This window comes from Amblyomma mixtum, chromosome 3, assembly GCF_055824585.1.
Source record: "Amblyomma mixtum isolate Tamu chromosome 3, ASM5582458v1, whole genome shotgun sequence".
Taxonomy (NCBI): Eukaryota; Metazoa; Arthropoda; class Arachnida; order Ixodida; family Ixodidae; genus Amblyomma; species Amblyomma mixtum.
The window spans coordinates 28,930,636-28,953,606 of record NC_143014.1 but is presented as its reverse complement, the minus strand read 5'-3'; the positions used below and the strand labels follow the sequence as shown (position 1 = coordinate 28,953,606).

Below are 22,971 nucleotides of genomic sequence, written 5' to 3'. Positions count from 1 at the left end.
GCTGGCTCTTTCGTCTCGTCGGACGTTTAGTCGACTCTTCAGGCCTGGTTGCATCTTTCGTCTAGTTCGGCATTCAGCTCTTCTTGGTTGTTCACCCGTTAGACATCAGGCCGGAAGCAGTCGTGTCGGGACCAGTTGGGGAGCCATCATGCCTTTGACAGGGTTAAACCGGGCGGCCTTGAACACAGTGCGCCCGCTAAGAAAAAGCACAATGAGCGCTTTCGCAGCGCTGGTAGCAGAGAGATCGTGATTATGCCACACAGGCAATAATTAACATGCGGAACGAACGCGAAGCCCGTCTCTCGAGCAGATGCATTATGCACACGTCTTGTGGAAGCCCTAAGCACGACGAGGAATACGAAATCAGGAGCGCTGCGCTTGCTTTTGTCAAAAATAGGCTCCTCCGCCGCTGTCTGGCGCACTTGCGTTAACAGCATCAGCGCTCGGATTACTGCTAAGGCTGCCCTGACATCATTATGGCGGGAAAAAAAGTGACATGACCGAGATCCCTGAAGGTCTCCCGTCACTAACGGCTGAATAAAAGTGTGCAGCGGCGGACAAAGCGAATGGATCCGTTGAAGTGCTTGTGCTCAATTCGCAGGACGCAAACTGTGCACAGCGATAACATTGGTGTCGCAACGCCAAGACGCAGCAGCGCATGACATCGATCGAGCCGATCGCAGGGCCTGCGGTGGGCAGCAGAGCCGGCTGAGCGTCGCTGGATACTTGCCGATACAAGCGAGCGCAAGCGCCGGCACGCGGCAGCCATTGCCAGGCAGGCGCAGGAGCTGCTCCTATGCGAGACAGCTGTACTTCAGCTGAGGGCGTGGAAACCACGTGGACATGCGAGCGTGGCGGCACCTCATAAACACAGTCGCCCATTGGCCACAGAGCCTCGGAGATGGCTCGGCGCAAGCCCGAGCAGCGGGAGAGTGTTCGGAAAAGCTCGGCAGAGGTCGGGTGTAGTCGGAGCGAATGGGTGCGCGCGTGACGTCTCGCGACGTCAGTTTGTTTGCGGGTGCGCTCGCGAGAGGGCTTCGTTCTCGCGCGTTCCAAGCCGTCACGACCGCTGCATCGGCCACGGAGGCTGCCTGCTTTCTTCGCCCATATTCCTTCGCGAGTGTGATCGGTTTCGTTTGGATTAACTATGAGCATCCACACGTTGCTGCAAGCTGCTGAATACATCGAACGGCGTGAACGGGGTAAGTTTCGCTTACGGGCCGCATCCGGTCTATTTTTCTGCACTGCAGACGATCTCCGAGGGCACACGTTCGCATCCAACATGGACGCCAACGGTTTTTTGATCAGCTGATTTTGACGCGGGGCGTGTGTGCTTTACAGTGCAGCCCTGGGATGGCAGCTTATTTTTTTTTTTTTCTCCACTTGCTCTCTTCCTGCAGAAGCCGAGCATGGCTACGCATCCACGATGCCGATACCCGCCGATCTCCCGAAGAAGAAGCCGAAGGCGAAAAAGACTCAAGGGAACAGGTCAGGAGCGCTCGTCGATGTTTACCTTCACGCGGCGCAGCCCTTCCCTAGAGATCGCGTGACGGCACGCGTGGCCGTCGCTGGCCGACCCCGTTCTGTCCCGTCGCTCGTCAAGAGCGCTGTGGCATCTGCGACTACCAGGTAGCGAATCAATAGCAGCGAACTCGGCGCGGCCGCTCTTTCGTCGTTCTCAGCTCCAAAAGTGACGCTCGCGCCCGTAGCAACACGATGGAGCCAGCGCTCGGTTGCAGCTGCCGCCAGCCGGTTGGAAGTTGCAGTGCGCCGGGCACTGGCTCTGAAAAAGCGGGCGCTGAGAACCGCTACTCGCGCAGCCCGCCAACGGTACCGTAAGCCTAAATGTCATTAGACCGCGATCTGGCTAGGGTTAGCGGCTCGGCCGAAATCGCTGACGTTGAGGCCGAGCCGCCAAAATGAGCGCCCGCTCACCGCTGCGCCTCGCTGTGAAGCGCGGCGGGCGTCCAGCCGTGCTTGCGCCAAGATGCGCTGATGCCTGCTATGTGGTTGCCTACTGTTGGTTCGCTGGGCCAGCTGATCAGCCATTGCAGCGTAAGCGTGGAACGCAGTCACGTGAGCGCTGGTCGCACTTTCGGAACGCGCGGGGGTCGCGAGGGGCACCGTTACGTTTGTCCGCGGTAGGCAGTGTGTCTTATGTGTCGCAGCTGGAGTGCGCTATCTTAGCCCTCCCCGTTCTCTTTACCCCATTATTTTTTAGTTCCGCAGAAATGAACTGTGCATGAACGGATACAGGAGTGAGTTATGCGCCTACTCTTCAGAAGCAGTTTAGTTACCTGCATTTTATGTTTTCTCATTTCGCAGGACCACTCACAACGAGCTGGAGAAAAACAGGTGAGGCTATTTATTGTGCTGCACGTATGCATCACTACCTGATTTTTCCCTCACTAGATAAGGTAGGCTTGTATTTCCCGAACTCTGGTGCATTACTGCAGTTCATTTGAAAGCTGTGGGAATTATAGTGCCAACTTAACAATAGACGGCCAACAGAAGAGGTTCAGCGACCGCATATTTCCAGCATGTTGCGCCTTCCCTTCTTTTATCGTTCTTTTCTGCCCCCCCTTTTTTTTCCGACAGCGTTCTGCTGCTCAGTAAGGGCCATCTGCTGCGGTGTGTCGTTTGTTAGCCGCACCGTGGGTGCACTGACAGCCGGCCTGGCCGCATATTGTTTTTATCCTCTTGGGTGCTTGTTTTTATTGGCGCTCGCGTATTACGGATTCCGCGGTCGTTCCCGAGCCGGCTGTGCTTTCGTTGAATGGCTAAATCGGGGAGAGAGGGCACCGCCGGCGGCGTCGCGCTTGGTTTGGCGCCAAATTTCGTGCCTGCGCGCGCGCTCGCAGGCGCCCGGCATACTAACCGATTCGGGTAGGCAGTGGCCGGTCGCCTCAGGAGTCGACCTTCAGGGCGAGCCTTGTGCGTCCGCGCGCCGAGGGGCGAGAATGACGGTCGCGCGGCGCTAGCCGAGAATGCTGCTCTATTTTTGAGCCGCCGGCGGTCGTGGGCAATCGTGCGTCGGTCATGCGAGCAGGTGTTCCGGCCCGGTGCCAGCGAGCGGCCCGCGGTCGGGCGACGGCCACGCGCGTCTGACCTGGCCGCTCTCGCCGTGGGGCGCTCGAGGTGCGCGCCAAGCGAGCTGGTGGTTTTGGGGCTGCTGGGTCGGCGGCGCCGCGTGCAAGCGCTATCGATCGCCGCTCTCTGCGCCGCTTCTCGCGACGCACAAATGCACCCGGCGTGCACGCTGTAACACGCTCTAGATCGATGCTATCAATTATTGCGGCATACAGGCTTTATGCGGGCGCCGCCGTTTCAAGGGCGGCCCCGCCTGTGCGTGCCGGCGTGGTGGTGAGAATTTCGCCGGGGGATGCTTCCGCTGGGACTCGGCCTGTCGCAGCTTGCATCTCGAGGCGGTTATGCGTCCGGCACGTCGCGGCGCCGCTGTCACTGTCTTGCTGCTATGCTTCCGATGTGCACCGATTGCTGTAGCGCAAGTGTTGGCGTTGACTGCGCATTCAGGTCGCAGCACCTGTGTCCTTCGAAGGCGTTCTGCGTAGCTGTTTACGTCTCTCAAAAGTGCACATACAGGCTCTCGCTGACTGGATAATTTCGCCGTGCGTTATGGGACAACTGCTCAAGCAGTTGCAGCGCCGATTTGACCATGCGAATGCAGGCGAACCGCGACATTCTTTTTCTCAGGCGTGTTATTTTATAGCTCCGTGTTCACTGTTGATTCGCCAGTTCATCTGGCGGGTCACTGTGTTCAGGCGTGAGTTCATTTTTGCCGTAACCGGGTCGTTGGTTTTGCGCACCGTATTTGCACCTCCGCTTCGTTCATCTCTTGTGACATCACAAGTCCGGCTTTTTCGCAGACGTGCCTGATTCACGGTCGCCGAGGGTAGATGCAAGTGAACTGCATTCCTCAGGTCTCCGGCAGGACTATGACGTCAGCCGCTGTCGGTGAACGCAGGTCGAGTGCGTGACTGATTAAGAAGGCAGGCCTCGTCTCCCGTGTTGCGCGATCGGTGGGCGTTACGCAATTCGGTCACCCGTGCAGTTTTCCTTTGGGGCCGCCGTTCTGCTGCAGCGCCTGGGGGTATCAGGAGTAAATTTAACGGTCAGGCACTTGGTGTTTTTGTTGCTTCAGTGAACTCTTTCGGCCGTGTTTTTGTTGCATCATCGAAACTATGGCGGTTCTTTGTTCAGCTCCGGGTGCGCTGCGCGAGCGCTGACGTAGCCGGTGTCGCATGTGAGAAATGCAGTGACCCGTGTGCTTGAACACGGGTCATCGCCCGCGTGCTTTAGTCTCCATGTGAGCAAAAGACGAGGTGAATGACATTATCAAGAATACTAGTGTGTTGTGCAGGCGCGGCGCGACGTCGTGGATGATGAAATATGAAATTTCAGAACGGTTCCGTTCCACCGGCAGTGTAGCGGACGAAGTTATCTGAAAGTTATCTTGGGGAGTAAGCCCATAGCGCTGCGTGCGAGCAGTTTTTTTTTTTCCTGAAAGTTTGTCATGAAGAGTTTTGTAACTTTGAATACTAATATTTAGCGTAGTGACGCACAAGACGTGTATTCTAGATTTTTAATCTCTTATTTTGCGACTGGATATGTTTAATAGTTATGTGACTTTTTATGCGAGTCTTTCAAGTGTGCCAATGAAAGAGTGTTTGCTTTCATAAGCAGCATATATTGTTTTTCTTTTATATCATTGAAAAGAGAATTTCATTAGATACACTGTGATATTCTGTAGTAAGGAAAAATTTTTAGATTAGTGAAAAAAAGTTTTGTGCGCACCACCCTGAAGTTGCCTATTTCCCCACGGTAAGGAAAGCGTTAAGGAAGCAGGACGTACTGACTGTTTCCCCCCCAAAATTGACTGCTGTGCTGCATTTTACTCGTGCCTTTATCATAAGTCGGACAGCTGATCAAAGGAGTGGGACTGCCAGGGGCACGGAGACAATTATCAGCTGTCAGAAGTGACAGAAACATTAATAATGTATGGTAAAAATGTTTGTTGCGGTACCTTTATGCTTGGTCATTGCTGGAACTGATGGGATTTACAACACTAGGGGTGAAGGAAATTGCTTGGTGGCTGACATAAGAAACGAGAAGTGCAGCAATACATTTTCCAACTGATAAATGAGAGCATTAGATTTGGCATGGAGGCTGTATCCTTTCTGATAAGATCGCTGGACTTGACGAGGAAACTGGGCATGAATGAAGCAAGTGTCTCATGCAGACTACTGATTACAGTGATCAATACTGTTTCTCCAGCAACTAGAAATGCTTTGTGTGCTCCTCAAAATTATTTTGTCTTAACTAAGAAATTATAGTGTGTTTGGGGAGGGGATAGAATGAGCCATACATGGTAGGGAAATATCGTCATCAGGAGGGGAGAGAAAACATCATCTTCGAGGTGATCAGCAACCCTAGCACCATATTGAGAAACTGTGCCAGCAGTCCTCCACCGGCCAGCAAGAAAGGCAGGAGGAATAAGTTCTGGGTTATTGGGGCTAGCTGAGCAAGTTTGGGCCAGTTCACATTGAAAACAAGCACTGAAAAGTAGGAACACAAAAGGAGAAAGCAAACACAAGGTGCAACGTTGCATCTTGTCTTTTCCTTTCCCTGTTGTGTTTGCCTTCTAGTGCATCTGCAGTCAAGTTACTTATCGTCTTTGCATGCTGCCTGGAATAGATATATGCAGCTTAATTTTGATACAGTGAATAATTAAATCTCCAGAAGTGTGTCCTAGATGCAAATAAATTAGTTTCTTTGCCAAGTTACATTGTGCAAAATTTCGTTGGAAGGTGTACAGTCGGGGACAAAAGTCTCCGGACCACGTGTTCCTCAAACGAAGCTTATAGCTCTGCTATCAGACAGCAGCTAGAGACCGCACTTGTGGAGATGAAAGAACAAAAATTTAACTTTTACCTCCACAAGTGTGGTCTCCAGCCGCTGAATAATAGCAGAGATATCGTGGTCCGGAGACTTTTGTCCCTGACTGTACTTGCTTCAAAAAGAGTGTAATAGAGGACTGTAGTCAGATACAACTCAAGAATGAAGCAGCAGATGCCCCTGATGGGTTGTCTTTTTAGCCGTGTTTGACGCCATGAAATGAATGGCCCATAACTGATTGCAAGAAGTCTTCGTGCCGAAAACGGCTGCGTTGTCGGTGCGAAGACGACCGCGGGCTTAGGCGCGTGCTTAGGCGGCCGGTGTGCTTCGTCAGAGAACGCCGCTGTGTTGCGTCGGCGCTGCTCTTCAGCAGCTGTTAGCGGCTGCACAGCGAGCCGGCGCGAATGGCGCAACCCTCAGCAGCCGTTGAGCGATCAACGCAGGAGAAATATGAGACACCAATGTGCCCTTGTTCCGTCTCTTCACCGCTTCCCGGCCGAGTCAGAAAGGTGTGCGCATCGTCGCAGTGAAGATGCGTGTAACCGAACCGCTCGAGTTCTGGTTAGCTCGTTCGGCAACGAAATCCGCAGGGACGTAAGCACAAAGTGGGCTTTTATGCGTCCGCTGCAGAACAAGGGCCAATAATGCGCCCAGAAAGCTTCCGTCCGGTCGGGTGGGCTCGGAGGCGTTTGACGCGCCGGGTCCACGACCGCACGGGAGAAACTCGCTCACAGCGTCGCGTACGCGGACTAATCCGATTTGACGGCGCGCGCTGCTCCGGCGTGCGGGGAGGGCGGCGTATTTATCTTTTTCTGCTTTGAAAACGGATCACTGGCCGCGCAAATGTGCCTCGCGCTCGGAAGATCGTGGAGTCGTGGCTCGAAAGCCTCTTGTTCTAAGTGAGAGACTGAAGGCGGCATGTCACAGCGTAGGGTCCCCGGTTTTTAAGCAAGATATGCTTTTAGCTCCCGTTGTCGGCAGTGTGGTGACGTCACGCCGAGACCGAGAGCCATCATCCGGGCACTGAAACGAGAACATCCGGGCACCGTACGAGATTTAAAGAGTTTCAACGAGACTCTCTAAGCCCTCCTACGGGACCGGCATACAAGCGCCGGTTGCTCTCCAAACGAGTCACAAAAAATAACTGCTGCAAGTGTCTTCTCAATGTTCATCAAGATATCACTCGAGCTGTGCATTTGATAATGCATGGAATTATAATTTCCGATTTCTAATAACGCGTGCGAAAAGCACATAAATGCCACGATACACTTCGTTGTCATACGTGATCTCTTAGGGGCTTCGCGCATCGAAGCAAAGCCGCGCAGGTGCACAGGGGCCCGGGGGAGGAGCTTCGTGTCGTCTGCTACCGCGCTGGCGCGCACCTCGCTTGCACCTCGCTTGAGGTGCGCGCAGCGCTGTAGCAGACGACACGAAGCTCCTGCCCCGGGCCCCTATGCGCCTGCGTGGCTTTGCTTCGATGCGCGAACGCGCCGGATCCGCTGGCGCTCCGCGGAGCGCGGCCACGCGGAGCTGTGTTCGCACTTAGAGTGGACCACCCTGTACATTCTTGTCAGGCCTGCGTCTCGTCGTGCCCGCGTGCGCTTCTGCATCGTCCTGGATTTCAATGCCGCCACCGTCACAGCTGCTTAAGCCGAGCAATGGAGCCTGTGTTAGGCCCGTAAACATTTCATGCTTACTCTACTCTCGGTTACGGGAGAGGCGCAATTTTTTTACACGGTGCATCCGGCAAGCTTCTCGCTAGAGTCGTGAACTTTGTGTTCGGTTTTTCTGCCCCATGGTATTCCTTTGTCTCTGTGTGACTTTTGTAGCGTCTGTGGTTTTGACGACGTTCGCATTAAGCTTTTACGGGGAAGTGTTTCACCGTGCAGTAATACTTGAGCTCCTCTAAGTGGATGACGCGACAGCTGTTCCTCTTGCCTACGTAGGCACTGACACTGTTTCCTCTTTCACAGTGCTTTTAGCATACTGGACATGTATTAGCGTAGACGCATACCGGTTTACCGGACGTCGGCTGCGCACGCTGTGTCCTCGCCGTACACCGACATTCTACTGCGCGTGTGCAGAAGAGGTCCGGTAAACCGGTATACGTCTCCATGAGTACGTCTCCGGTATGCTAAAACGTCTATTATGTGAGAGACAACTCGACGTACATTAACCAAGCAGTACGAACGTGTCTGCGTAGCGTGTCTGACTCTCAACCCGAGGGAGGTGCTCGATTCCGAACACAGCGGTGGCTATGCTGCGTAGCAGCTTGAGAGGCGACGCTTGTAACGCGAGTCGTCTGCTCCGTGAGTATATGAGGGTGAGGAGGAAGGCTGCGGCCGGCGGCCCGTGCGCTTGGCGTGTTGCTCGCGTTTGCTCCAGTCACTGCAGACTCGATGCGCCGCTGCAGTGCGCCGCTGGTGAGGATGGCGCCATCTATGGGAGGGAGCCTCTTGTAACAGCCACCTTTTCGACCAATTCGGATTTTTCCCGACACCGGCATCTCTGCGTCTGATCCCTTACGCTTTGGCTTGACTGGGTCACCAGCAGCAGCGTGGAGGCGCGTGACAGATGCTCGGCGACGACTGACAGCCGCGTCCTGGATTCGAGCGGAGGAGTCGTCCCTCGGCCGACCCGACCTCTTGCGCAACGTGCGATGCGTTTTCCTCGTGGCCTGCTTAGGCGCCCTAGCGGAGAAAGTCGCTTCTGGCCACAGTCGCGTAGTTGCCGGAGTCCGGGAACCCGGGTGGTCCGCCGTCTGGACTTGTCTCGGCGGGCGCTTCGCCGGTCGTAGCCTCCGCTGCTGCAGCTGCGACCGCCGTCGTATTCTCGTCTTTGGACGCCGCTGTTCGGCGTCGATTGCGGTCCCAGGTCCGGATGGCACTCTGATAGTAGCCACCTGTGTAAAGACGCGGTGATGTAACGCAGAGGAGAGCCACAACAACAACAACAAAAAAAAAAAGGTGTTGGGCGCAGTGGCGGCGCGCGCGTTTAGGCGAAGAACCTTTTGACTTGACGATTTTCTGCTCCTGAAAAGCCATCCTTGGTCACTTAGCGTTGTTCCCAGGTCAGATGGCGCCAAATCTTTGGTGAAGAATATTTGCGAACTGGTTCTGTATTAGCAGTTTTCAAGACCTTGAGGAGGCCCCTCAAGTAATCCAGCATAGCGGTGCCACGGAGGACTCCTGTCTCGGCAGAGTTGCGCGTGTTTGTCGATGGTGGCAACTTCGTCAGCGCCAGTCTTTCGTTTCTGGCGGCTGTGTGTGAAGGATTCAACTATAACCACGGAAAAGAAACCTCTGTCAGGTGTTTGAAAGCGGCCGTCGTGAAGTGGTAGGCGGTCGACGCGCGCTGTGGCAGGAAACGGCGAAAACTAATGCAACGGGTGAATGACAGACTAGAAGCGCAGTTTTCCGTTATTTAGCACTGGAGGTAAGCAAGCACGCTCTTCTGGGGCAGAAAAAGTTTTAGTCATCGTCGCTTCAGTTATAACTGATGAAGCTTTCTTCGTGCCCATCATTTTCATTAAACACGTTCTACTCGAGATATGAATGCAGGTTTCTGATCGTGTACGCATGTGGAAAGCAAGAACGATGTGGTCATTTCCGCGTAGTGCCTTCTCGGAGCGGTATCCGCACCTACTGAGCTCTGTAAGCAGTGGATGGAAGGCATGTAATGAATGCAAGCCGGTGTGAAATATTTTTTAAAACTCGATTCTTATCATCCGCGCGCTGATTCCAGCGACAGCGAGGGCAATGAGCACAGCCGAAGTGCAAAGATACCCCAGTGAAAATGAATTCGAATAAACTCATCACATTACACCACCCCCTTTTCCGTGTCTAACAAAGCATTATGTCACCATTCTCATATACCTTAATAAGGCCTGCCGTTACCGACACATTCATACAGAGAACTCTTCGCGCTTGAAAGGTGTCTATTAGTCGTGGGCTGAGCCATATTAACAAATAGCGCCTTATGTTTAAAATCGTATTTTCAGAAATAGTCCGGGTGTCTGATGAGAACTGCCTTGTAATAATCCTAGAAGCGTTCCACCACGGCAGGAGAATGTTCACGTGCTCTCTGGATTGCTGGTACTAGGAAACTCACACAATGACATTCGGCGGTTCTTCTATCACGTTAACGTGCAAGCATCCATGTAACTGCACCCATAGGTGCATTTTTGGTTCGGTTTATAGGGGTTTAACGTCCCAAAGCGACCCAGGCTATGAGGGATGCCGTAGTGAAGGGCTCCGGAAATTTCGACCACCTGGGGTTCTTTAACGTGCACTGACATCGCACAGTACACGCGGGCCTCTAGAATTTAGCCTCCACTCCGGAAAATGGGGTATATATCTGCGCCAGACGCTCGCTTTTCTTCGCCAGAAGACACTTTTTGGTGCTCCAAAAGCTGCTCCAATCACATCACTTGGGATGTGGCGGCTGAATTTCGTTGCAGGTATAAGCGCGCTTGCTGTTTAGCGCAGCTGCCTTCGCGGTGTCAGCGGGGGGGAGGAGGGGAGTGGAGGGAGGGAAGACGCGCTCTCACTTGACCCGAGCTGACTTTTATTTGACTCTGAGCGTTGGCTCCCGGACACTGACACTGCGGCGCTGTCATTCACGACGGGCGTTTCACGGGTACGTTGACACCCCGCAGCTTGCGCGCTTCGGCGCTGGCTCGCGTTTGCGCTGCTTGGTTCGACGTTTTCATCTCATAGTTTTGTCTTTATATACTGCGTGTATGCCCAGTGCTGCTCTTGGTTGTTTCAAGTGCCTGGAACCAGAAGATAATTTCTGGCTGAACCTTGCATTGCTCTATTCCTCTAACATTCTGGGCTTGAAGAGGCCGTGGGAAAGTGTCGCTCAGAGCGCGGAGGCAGGCCATTGTTTCGACGGACGCGACCGCTGTGACTGAACCTGTTTTGCCCTGACGTCAGCGTGGCGAGCCTCCCGGAGAGCTCAGCGGTGGCCGACCTGTGTCTTGGACCCGGGCTCTGCGTTTGTTGTCGCGCTTGTGTGGAGAGTTCACGTCCGCAAAAGGCGCATTGTCTTCTCTCGTTCGAAAAAAAAGAAAAAGAACCAAGGGATTGTCTCTTATACTATTTGTTTTCGATCGTGTTTTCGAGCGTGGAGTGTAGTAGCAAGCCGCTGCTCTCCATTGTTTCGTCCTGTCGCTCTTTTTACCTTTCTCCTTAAAAGAAGTCGCGTAAGGAGAACAGTGTGTACAAGCCTTGACAAGTCCGTGTTGTTGACGCAGTCAGCGCCTCAACCCTGGCTGTGTCCGGTCTGGTTGTGTCGCTTTCAACGTCTGATAGTATGCAGGTGGCGCCGGTGCTTGGAGTGCAGCCGCGACATGTTGAAGCTTAATTGTGTAGTAATGAAGCTTAAGGTCGGAGCGTAGCATTGTTTCCCACTGCGAGGTGTATTTTTGGTTGCGTAAAGACTTACACTCGAGCACAACACCATTTCAGAGCAGTGGACTTTGCGTGGCAGCTTGCCATAAGTGCCAGTCGTCACCTGTGGGGTGAGCCGAAGACTGCGCCCCCCGTGTTTTCTTGAAACTGGGGCGAGAAAACAGTTATCCTTGGGTGTGCGGCGCTTCCCTCTATGTCTACCAGCTCCGCGGCGAGGAGTGCTTATCTTCTTGCTCGCGTCGCCGCGGGCGGGTTTGGGACAGGATGTGCTCCGTTGCGTGCTAAAGCGCAACTCGCGTGGCATTTTCCTCCTGGGGACTCCCTCGCGGTGCACTGGCGGCCGCCTTTTTTTTTTTTTTTGTACCGGAATCGGAGAGCGTGATCGAGCGACGGTTCATGTGCCTGCTTCAAGGCTGTTCGTCGACCTAAGCGCGGCCGGTGCCTCGGCGATGCGCCCTGCATGACTTTCCTTCTTCAGAGCAAGTCGGACCACTGCAGTGCAACGTGACCTGCCTACTGTGCGCTCCTTTTTGCGTATTGTGTGAGCCTGTGCTTCGAAATCGAGAGGACAGAGAGGGAAGGCAGCGCTTACAAAAGCTGCTCATGTGAGGTGCTTTTCGCTCTGGCTGCGCAGTACTCCTCTTATGAATCCGTGAGGGGACGTTTTTTTAGCAGCGCCTCTTCCTGGGTATCCCGTCGGTGTAGTAGTATAGCGGTAGTAGTAGTGGTCGCAACCCGGAAGGCAACCGGAGGGTGGATGCCACGGGAAGAGTGGTAACCGTAGGAGGAGGAGGGAGAATCCATCTGCTGCCGCGGAACGCGCCACCCGCAGAGAGGCTCAGCGGCGCCTGGAGTACTGGAGGAGAATGCTAGTCGAAGAACGAGTACGTGTGGAAAATTGAAAAGAACCCTCTATAACTATACTGATATGATATCGCTCTTAACTGAAATACCTCTACAGATGTCGCCGAATTTGCACATTGGCAGCCTTTCTGCGAGTTTTCCATTCGCTTTTTTTTTTTTGTCCTCTGGTTCCTGTTTGAGTAGTCCTAGCCTCATTCGCAGCGCAGCGGTGCCCACTGCAGTCTTAAAAAAACAGTTCTCATCGGCTCCGTGTTGGCGAGCAGGGCGGAGCGCTTCGAGTGATGCGTACAGCCACTACCATAATAATAATACAGACGACGAAACTTCTCTCACGCCATTGGTAGCACTTGATACACATGCTAGTAAGTGCCGACAGTGGGGGCGCTCTCGTAACACGTGAAGAGAGGTAGAGAACCGTATTGTTCTGGCTGCATCCAGAAGCCGGAAGGGTTTCCTGCGGCCGTTCTGGCTGCTGCGATCGGCCGCGCCGTTCCGCGGCGTGGGTTTCGCGGGGCCCCTCGTCCTTGGCAGGGCCGCCAAGGCCGATCCCCCGGGCCCACGTCGCGGATGCGCTCTCCTTGCTCGCCCGCCCACCGTACGCCGCCCAAGGGCCCCGCGCGTTGTCGCCCAGATGACGGCAAGGCGTCCGCCGTGACCACGGCACATCCGGCCACCGGAACTAGCACGCCCTCGAGCTTCGGGCAAAAGACCGTGTCAGTCAAGTATGCGTCTACGCTGCAGGGCAGATCCGCAGGTCATGTTACCGCGCATTGGCGCCAAAAAATTCACGAGAAAAAAAAACAACACAGCGGGCCATTTGTGCTCCCAGATTGTTTGCACCGCTTGTGCGTCTGCGAAAATGTCCGCACAGCTTCATATTTATGTGCGGCGATCGTCAGCCACAAACTTTTTCGAGGCTGCCCGCCTGCTCAGTATTGCGCAAGGTTTGCGAGCTTTCATCAAGAGCTAGGAACGACATATTCATATCGTTGCGAAAGCGACGTTTTCACGCACAGGCGACGAAATAAGAGCATCGCACACATTCGACCCGGGTAAATGTCACAGACCAAGACAGAACCAAAAGCGACAATCTCGGACATGCACAGCAAGCCAGCTGCAGTCCAAGGCGTGTATTGCTGATGAGGACAGCGGACAGAAAGGAGAGCACATGAAACTGTCTCGCAGTAGATCCTTGTCCGGATGGGAGCTGCAGCTGTGCAAGAGCAGGGCGGCGAACTTGGCGGGGCCGTTCGACGTTACAAGCGGCCCGCGTGGATGACCCGCGCCTCTGCCAGGAAACTGTTCATTGCAGTGTGAATGTATTTGGTTTGGTGTCCCCGTGATTTGCTGCCTGCTGAGCTGTAAAGCACAGTCATACTACCCGCGACCGCAATTCGCGCAGGGTCACTTTGGGCCTGTGCAATCTGTTGTCGCTTTCTGGTTTGCTTTCTAATTTGCGAGGTCAGTTTCAAACGTCGATGTCCACGTGTGAAAGTAGGCGTAAATATTTCTCTTTGAACACGTGTTACTGCTGTTGTCCGGTGGGTGTCGTGTGGCCCTTACAGTACTAGCAAACCTATACAAAGCTTGCAGTATGACCTGCTTTACGCGTCTTACAGGCGTGAATACGAGGCGCTCCTATTTGTCACATGCGCGTAGTTGCTTTGGCACTTCACGTTGCCAAAGGCGCAGACGTTGCAAAGGAAGCGTCTTACATATTCATATCCGTTTCTCTCTGGATGTACCCAATTGCGGCACTACGTGTGCAGCTCGAAAACCACGCACGGTGCGTTTTCCGAGCAACCGGCCGCCCTGTCCCCACGGTCTTGATGCTGTGCACGGACCGATATGCTCTGGGTAGACGGGGGAGCTTCTTCCTTCTGCTTGGCCTTTGAGGTTTCCGGCGGATAACGATCGTCGGTACGCGAGGAGGAAGTGTATGCGCTCGGTGACGCCGGCAGCGGCTTGGAAGAGCCCCCGTCGTCCCGCGGGAACTGGACTCCCGGCCACGGGTGACTGGACGAGGCGATTGCATTGGTCGCGGAGACTTGGCTGCCGCTCGTCCCCCGGAGAAATGGCTCCGATGCGGCAGAACGCGAAGAGGGCCGGAGCCTTTTCCCCTCGGGTTAACTGGCGCTCAGTTAGCGCGCGCGTCCAGTCTTCCTTCCGGCCTGCCGGGGCCTGCGGCACGCGTGAAAAGTGGCGACCGGTCTACCCTCCTCCGGCTAAGACACTAGAGAAAGGGGTGGAACTACAGCTCCGCAATTTGCAGATCAACGCTTTCAATGACCTGGGAAGACTACACGCAGTAATAGATCCGGGGTCATTTGAGTCGCAGTGCAAAACGAAATCAGGCTAATCCATATCAGCCAACGCAGAAGGGGTGGTAGGCAGCTCTGACCAGCTCGGCAGAAACGAGTCGAAAGGAATTCATCGAAAGAGCCTGGGCAGCAACCTACGCCTGTGGGTTTCCGGACTGAGAACTCCAACCACCGTGAGGGTCCATAGCGCACAGAATTGAAGGGACACAGCGCAAGAGCTAAGCTTCCACTGAACAATCTTTATGTGGTGTGGACAACCTTATAAAGATCACGTAAGGTACAGGTATAGATGGAAGTTTCAGTGGAAGTTTAGCGCTTGTGTTGTGTCCCTTCAATTTTGTGCGCTATGGATGCTCATGTTGACTACCCACTAACCCGAACCCTGACCCTTCCAACCACCGCTAAACCTCCTAAATAGTATCATTAAATTTTTTTCAGTAGTAGTCGAACGGTCCCCAGGATGCGGATGCCGCAGACTGGCAGTTTTCTTAGGCGATAGGCCCGAGTGGGGCACGGCGAGCCCAGGAGCTTTCCCGGCCAACGACCGACCCCGGCGACGGCGGACCTGTTCTTCCGGAGGCCCCCATCGGCGCCATTGTTCCGGCCGCCACTGGGAATGGCCGGGGCACGCCGCTGCTTGATTACACGACAGTTTAGAGAGAGCGCGTCGTGCGAGCGACCGTCCCATTCCCCTTGGGAATGCCGCTGTCCGCCTTGTGCTCCCTTCGTTTGCGCTGGGCTGCATCTAACTGCAATGCTCCGGTGCTCAGTGGCGAATAGCTCAGAGCGCCGGATCAAGCGTTATTTCGTCCATTAAATCACTTTGAGGCAGTGCGGATGAACAAGACATGCCGCTCCACGTATGGTTTACACCCTTCTAATTGTCTTAGCGTTTGACGTGACCTTATGCTGTTCAACTTCGCTGTTCTTGTAATCTGATTTCGCTTGATTCCATTCAATCGCTGTTTTGCCATCCTGTCTTCGGCGCTTGTGCTGGGCCGGTGGCCGGCGTCCCAAGTCCGCCGCCGAGCTAGATTCTAGCACACTCTAGCCGAGCTCTCTCCGCTGAGTAGGCATTGTTCCGTGCTGCCGAACCCGCCATATGCGGGAGGCTGCGTGCCGAGGCTTCGCCGTGGTCGTCGGCCGCTGCGGCGAGGCCTCGTGCCGAGGTCGCCGGCACCGGGGGATGACGGCAGCAGCTGCGCACCTGGCCCACTCTCGGCTCAACCTAGGGTCGGCGTTCGCGCTAGCTCGCGCCCGCTCGGCGTTGCAAGGACGGCCTTGGATCCCGCGCAGTGTCACAGTGCATACACGCGAAGTGTGCCTATTTTTATGACGTAGTAGTAAGGCGAAACTGCGACCAACGTCCCGCACCCGACAGTGCGAGGCAGGCGGTACGGGCCCCAGCGCGCGAGTTGGTGCGGACTGGGCAGAGCTCGAGGTGGCCGACCTCTCGCCCCGGCACGAGAGGATCCCCCCCCCCCCCCCCTGTGTCCACAGTGAGGCGGCGACCTTCGCTCTTCATACGGGAGGGCCTCGCCTCCTGCGAGCGTGATCCTAGCGGCGCTCTGCAAATGTTTGCCCGGAGATCGCGCCTCGCGAAATTATTGCTTAGGCACACGAGGGTCAGCGAGGAAGAAGGCGGACAAAGAATCCGTGGGTTGATGGGCATTTCTTTTTTCGGGTGGCCCCGTTCTGCTTGTCGATGCAGTTATGGATAGGCCAGTGTTATGAGTATCACCATGCCACAGCGCTGCCGCAGATCTTCATAGTGGATGTAGTATTTCGCGGACGTCCTAGAGGAACTGTGTGTGAAGTTCCTTTATTGCAGCAAAGTGCGCAGTGTGAAATTTTTCATGAATGAGCATCGTAGTGAGTGATGCGCTTCGAGAGCAACACTGCACTGCGGCATAAACACAATGCGCCGCCATTAGCATTAAGCGTAGTGGTACCCGCCAATCGCTCAGTTCCGCTGTGCTGCTGGGTGCAGAGACTATTATTGCTCGAAGCGATCAAGTCCAGGATTTGGTTTGGTTTATGGGGTTTAACGTTCCAAAGTGACTCAGTCTATGAGGGACGCCGTAGTGGAGGGCTTCGGAAATTTCGACCACCCGGGGTTCTTTAGCGTGCACTGACATCGCACATTACGCGGGCCTCTAAATTTCGCCCCCACCAAAATTCTACCGCCGCGGCCAGGATCGAACCCGCGTCAAGTCCAGGATTTGTTTTAATTCTGAGGCAGCTGTGGAATATTGTAAGGAACCTTTATGGAAATATTGAAGGCAGTGGTCCATTGTTCCGATGCGTACCAATATCTTTCTTTTAAAGTTTGTCCATCCTTGCATCGAGTAAAGAGTGCCATAGAAAACCAATAGAACGTTTTGGCGGTATCAGTAACGTTAATAGCAAAAAATGCAAGCCTCCCCGGTGAGATCTTCGGATGTTTTAATTGTTATAGTGGAATTTTATTGTTATGAAAAAGTTGCGCCCAAAACAACTTCCCGTTGAAAAATGCGTTTGTCCAGATTTTCGTGGTATGTACTTGTCCAATGCCCAATGCTAGTTGTCCAATGCTACTTGTAGAAGGCCCGGACAGTAGTCCGGTGACGAAAGCAGAGTGGTCGGGGAGAATCGAGCCGCGCCTAGGGAGCGACGTATAGTTTGCCAGTAATAGTCATGCTGTGGGTTGTGTCGTTTGGTGCACGTACGCTCTCTTATTCTGTGCTTTTTTATTGCGGAAAGAGTCGTCCGCCCAAACTGTCCTTGTTGTCATCGGCAAAAGGTTGCCCAGTGCATCTTTAGGGTCACCTGTTTGGAAATCTCTTCTAGCACTTCATCGCAGCAAGCGACGAAGCAATCAGAGGTTGGGTCTCTTTCACGCCGCGTGAAGACGGAGGTGTTGTGCGTGTGTGAGTGGGTGGATGTGGAAGCGAAGAAACTGAGTGGAATATGTGCCCTTGTGCATTACTTCCTCTTTGGTGAAGACGAAAGCGCATCACGTTCCAGGCAAGTAATATCCGTGCGGTATAAGAACTTGATAGTGAAGAAAGCACAGCCTGCCCGCATCGGAATCTGCCCGACGGTCTCGGCTGGCGACGGCGGCGTTACTCACAACAGAGTTCGAAAACAAGTTTATCGACGAATAATCGAGCTGTGACTTGTGTTACGTACGTTCCCCGTCAACGTATATCTTCATAGAGTGTAGTGCTTGCGGCTTCGGAACAACCCTAGGATATTTTTCAACCATGCGACCATATGCAACAGCGTCCGCCGTGTTCGCCCCCTTCCGCTCAGCTAGATATTCGAGCCATGTGTGGCGTCGGGATATACGAAGCTCGTGAGTATATTCTCGTTTTCCTGTGTGAGAAACTCGTGAATAAAGTTCGCCGCTGCGATAATTAAGACTGACAATGAGAAGCAGTCAGAATTTTGTTTATAGTCTAGTTGCCGGCTCCTGCTCGTTGACCTTTTGTGCGCTTGTGTTCTGCACGTCCTTTTCATTGTGCACGTCTGCAGAAGCGGCATAAGCAGTGGCGATAACGAAAAAAGCTTTTCGTTGTTAATATTTGGACTAGTGCTTTCTGTGAAATAGGGTTGATCGTTACTGTGTTGGTCCAGAAAAATGTTTTCACCTGCCTTCTAAAGACACTTCCACTTCTCACGCATCTAGTTTTGTATAGCCTTTGATATATAAGACTCTTCTTTTGCGCAAGGGTTTCCCTTCTGAATCATTAAGAAATGCGGCAGGGCGCTGTAAATCCTATCAGTTATGTGCCACGTTGCTGTGTTGTTTGAGAAAGGAGACATGCAAGAACTAATTGTTAACTGAGTTCTGCAGTAAGTAGATTGAACGGGTTGGTGCGACACAACTTTAGAGCAGCACGGAAGACTTAGGTAGTGAAGTGTGTTGTGTAGTAGCATGTGAAGGCAGGGAAAATACTTCCCGCAGCAGTTTATCAAGAACAGTTGCTTGATATTACTTGAAACAAGCACTGTACAAGCTACAGAGCCTTCCGATTAGACTGTTTGTGTGCTCTTGTGCAGAAAAACCAGCTTGCTTATTTTATTGCAAGATAAGCGCACGGCTCTTGCACATTTTCTCGGCTCATTTACGTTAGAGCGCCATATCTTTCTTTCGCACCCTTCCAGTCGTGTTTGTCTTGTAGGGAATGTTGCGCGAATGTCAGTGGGTAGTGAAGTTCGTGGTCGGTCTTTGGTGATTCATGTTTTCATGTTTTTTTTTTCATTTCTGTTTGTAAGATGGTGGCGTGAACTTTAGCGTGGGGCGATTCAAATAAACGTCAGCGCCTTGTTGCATCCGATGTTCGTTCTTTGTTCGTATCGCGCTGCTATATTCTGCCGCCAATATTTTCACTCGGAGACCTTCGGGGTGATTCGACTGCTAAGAGCAGAGCAATGGCTTGACATTCTTTGTTGTCGTTGAGCCGTTTCGTGTTATTTAGAGGAAAGAAAAGATATGCGGGTGGGAGAAAATTTTCATCGGCAAGGGTCACGGACGTCTGAGGGGACCAACGGCTACGTTCTTGTTCCGCATCTCGCGGGAAGACGAGTGTGGCTGTATTTTTGTGTACTCTGAGCCACGTGAAGTGTCCATGAGAGCAAAGGCTTGCTTTATTCCGCATGTCAAGATGAAAGCAACGGTTGATGCCGCCGCAGTGGCTCAGTGGCAATGGCGCTCGGCTGCTGACCCCAAAGACGCGGGTTCGATTCCGGCCGCGGCAGTCGCATTGCGATGGAGGCAAAATGCTTGAGGCCTGTTTTATTGTGCGGTATCAGTGCACCTTAAATACCCTCCGGTGTTCTAAAATCCGCGGCCCTCCACTACGGCGTCTCTCATAGCTTGAGTCGCTTTGCGAGGTTAATCCCCATAAACCAAACCGAAAGAAGCGGTTGATGTTAATTCTGCGACACGATAACGATCCGCGAAAGTAATCGTTTGCAAGTACGGCTCACGCTCGAGCCGCAACGTAGGCGCCGACCACCCCTGTGAAGTTGCTGGCCGTGGACAGGAGGAAATGTTGAGGCCTTGTCCATCCTGAGATAGCGCTGATGTCGAGACTTTCAGGGACGGCCGGGTGATAGCAGCAGCGAATACACTGCAGCACCGCATCTCTGCTTTTGGTGTCCGCCGTTGCACGTGAGGCGATGAGGCCAGCCAGGAACGCAGCAGAGGCGTCGCCTAGCCTTGTACCCAGTGGTGCATTGAATCACTCCTACTAGGCGAGACAAACACCACTGCGCAGCAGCGGTCGGAAGAATGGGGTGACGCATGCTCCGATACCGCATCCAAACAGCAGCCCCAGGTCTCCGCCGTTAGGAATCATGGGCTGTATGATGCAGCAGTGACGGTCGTTATTTCCTATATGCATTCAGAACTCAACGCCGCTCCGTTTGATTGCCTCACTTTCTAAACTTGGCCCCCGTGAAAGCGGCCGGCTTTGTTTTGGTTGCTCGAGACATGTGCCAAGCACGTGCTTCGCCAGTGTCAGCCAGATCCGTGGGGACGCCGCTGTGGCGACAAAGTATATACACTCCGGCTGCAGTTAATCGTCACTTACGACAGCGGGACCATTCGTTTAGGCGGCACGCAGCCGCGCGTCAACTCCAATTTCCAGGCCTGGCGGCCGAGTCGTGGCGCGCGCAGATGTTTCCGCGATGTTTCTGCTGTCGATGCGGGTGTGCGATTACACGCCGTCGGCTTCGTCTGTCGGCGGAGGGCTTATCTTCTGTGCGAGGAGGAGAGAGAACGCGCGCAGCGACCGCCGCTCCGTGCGCACTCGGCGGTTTCGGGCCCGCTTATTGCGAACGAACGGTCACCGTTGTCTGTTTACCCCTTTGCACGAGAGACTGGATTGGCCGGTGCTTTCGGGGCTCCTCCAGCTTCAAATACCGAGTGCTGGCACGCGTCGCTGCTGCTTGCTTTCGCTGCAGCCACGCCAAGCGCGTTAGCTTGCGAGACACTGCTGCGAATAACGAGCCCCCGCGGTGCGCGGTTGTGGGAGTTCATGTGCTTTCAGGAGGTATTCGCACCGCAGAAGCCCACGGAAAGTTGCCCTATACCTTTTAAAGGACCATAGACACCTCGTTTTAGTTGCGTGTATTCTTCTTTGAAATGATGCGTTAGACATTAGAATGCGTGGTTCACCGCGTGGTATCCCCCTACGACAGCTAAATAGTTTAAATTGAATTTCTTCTCTATGCTACTGCGGTTTCATCAACCGAACGATGGCCGTGACGCATAGGCAGTGTTCACGTGAAGCATGAAACGAATTGCAATAGAAGCTCTGGTATGTCGTTTGTTGTGAGTCTAGTTCTTGAAGCGAGCCGGTCTAAGCGTTGTAGGGAATTAAAACTGCATATCAGCGATTATATAGCAGCTTTTAACGTGATAGCGTTATAGGCCCCGTTATCCAGAAAATCGGGTGTCGGGTTGTGAGCGAAAAATCACGGGCATGGGTCTGGCAGGTGGTCCCACCTAGGAGGCAGGTAGGCCACATAGGTCACGTGACCTTGCGGCTTCAATCACAACCTGCCCACCGGATAGTGAACAGACTGCTCACCGTGGCAGGTGGCCGTTAAATTAATGATTGGTCACTCGGGAAGAGCAACCTGGGCCGCACAAGGCCTACCGCTGGGAGCGCCTGCCATCGCAGCGCAGTGGCGCATCGCTTAACCGCTGCACCACTGCGCCAGGAGTGGTGCGAGGACTCCCAGGCATCTACGAATGTAAAGGGGAGAATGACCAATTCTGCACATACGGGAATTACCCCACTACGCTGTCGCGTCATACCCTTAGGGCGGAGCTCAAGAGTCCCCTCCGGTTTTATTTTTGTACGTCACGTGATCTGAAACTCCCAACGCGTCATGGCGATCACTAGGTTCATGAAACCGAAACAGCACCAAGACGAATTATTTAGCGGTCGTAGGCGAATAGAGAACCAGGTGCGCTCCATTGTTTAACGCATCACTTGAAAGAGGACAACAAGCAACTAGAATGAGGTATCTATGGTCCTTTAAAGCACAACCTGCAACTTTGGCATTGTGCGTGCCGAGCCAATTGTTGGAACTCCGCGGTAGTCGCGCTCTATGTTCCCTGAAATGTTCCCCGCATTCGGTCATTTTCGGCGATTGGAATGCCACACGCTGGTTAGCGCGTCGCTCGACGCAGATGATGCCATCCGGCTGAATGAAAAGCCGAAGGCACTTGTTAATGTCGCACGTGTCAGCAAATGATGGTTTGACCGCGAGGTTGCTGCATGGCGCTTGTTCTTGGGCCTCCCGAGGAAGGCGGCCGTCAGTTTCTCCATGAACTGGGTCGGGCGAATATGCGAAACGGTCGGAGCGTGGAAACCAGGCTGCGCGCATAAAGCGGAGCGCGCCATTCCGAGTGCGGCTCTCTCACGCGTGCCAACTCCCCTCGGGGGCGACGGACCTGCGGGAGGCCGCCGGCCGACGGGACCAGTTTAGCGGTCCTCGCGTTTACCCCGATGCGTTGAGCGATATTCGGAAGCCCTTTTGGCTACGTCGTGGCCAGGATGCATGTCGTCCACGCAGCGGTAGTGCCGTGAGGTGACTGTACGAACGGGTTCGCCGCGGTTGAGCACATGCCCCCCGTATCTCCCAGCGGAAAGAGCGAGGGTACGAGTAACGTTGTTGACGCTGCAACGCGGCTCTGCAGACTGCAAACAGGTTTCGGTTGCGATGTGTACGTTGGGCGCTGTTTACAAACAGCCTGACCGGGCTGAAAGGGACGCTGCGAGGAGGCCTCGATAAGCGTGTGCGTCCTGCAGGCGCCACCTGTCTTCTTCTGCGTGCAGTGGTAAAATTGTGCGTTTGCCGCCGTCTGTATATTTGAACGCTTGGTCAGAACCCGCTTTCTGAGAACACGGTGCGACTGCTTTGCGCCAATCGGGCGTGTGCCTGATCAAGCGCATTATGCCGCTCTGTGCACGAGGTCATAGATATCTGATTCGGGCGGCTGGCGCCAGCACGGGCGGTCGTTGCGGATGGCCGAGGTGGTCTAGCTGCGCGACCGTGCCGACCTGTCCGTACGTTCTTGGATTCGCAATGGGGTCCGCTTTTATGGAGCGCCCACCCAGATAGCGAGTCGCGCGGTCCAACGGCACAATTCATTATTTCCTATTGAGAGGAGGAGACTGGATTAAAAGCCGTGACAGCGGCTTGACGTGGGTCCAGGCCCTTACAAGTTGGTTTCACACAGGTACGGCTATCGTATTGTTGCTTCACAGATGAGCACAAGTATTATAAACACGTGTGACAATCTTTGAATATAAGGTCCGGGTATACGTAACGTCGCCTCAGATGGCGCTGTAGGTGTGGCAAATAATCCACGAAAGGTCAAATGTAGTCCTTGTCTGTTGCGTTTTTTTCGCTTATTATCAGCGAACTTAGTGCTGCGAAAAAGTAACCAGATA

At 53.8% G+C, this 22,971-nt stretch overlaps 1 protein-coding gene across 1 annotated transcript in view; it reads left to right on the top strand.

Annotated features, from left to right (window-relative positions):
- Positions 1-999: 999 nt before the first annotated feature.
- LOC149349511 (max dimerization protein 1-like) overlaps positions 1,000-22,971 on the top strand; it is a 72,160-nt gene continuing 50,188 nt past the window's right edge. The window contains exons 1-3 of the mRNA XM_089578480.1: positions 1,000-1,202; positions 1,401-1,488; positions 2,326-2,355. Of these exons, the coding sequence (XP_089434606.1) occupies positions 1,148-1,202; positions 1,401-1,488; positions 2,326-2,355 (173 nt within the window). The 5' untranslated portion in view covers positions 1,000-1,147. The remainder of the gene's footprint in view (positions 1,203-1,400; positions 1,489-2,325; positions 2,356-22,971) is intronic.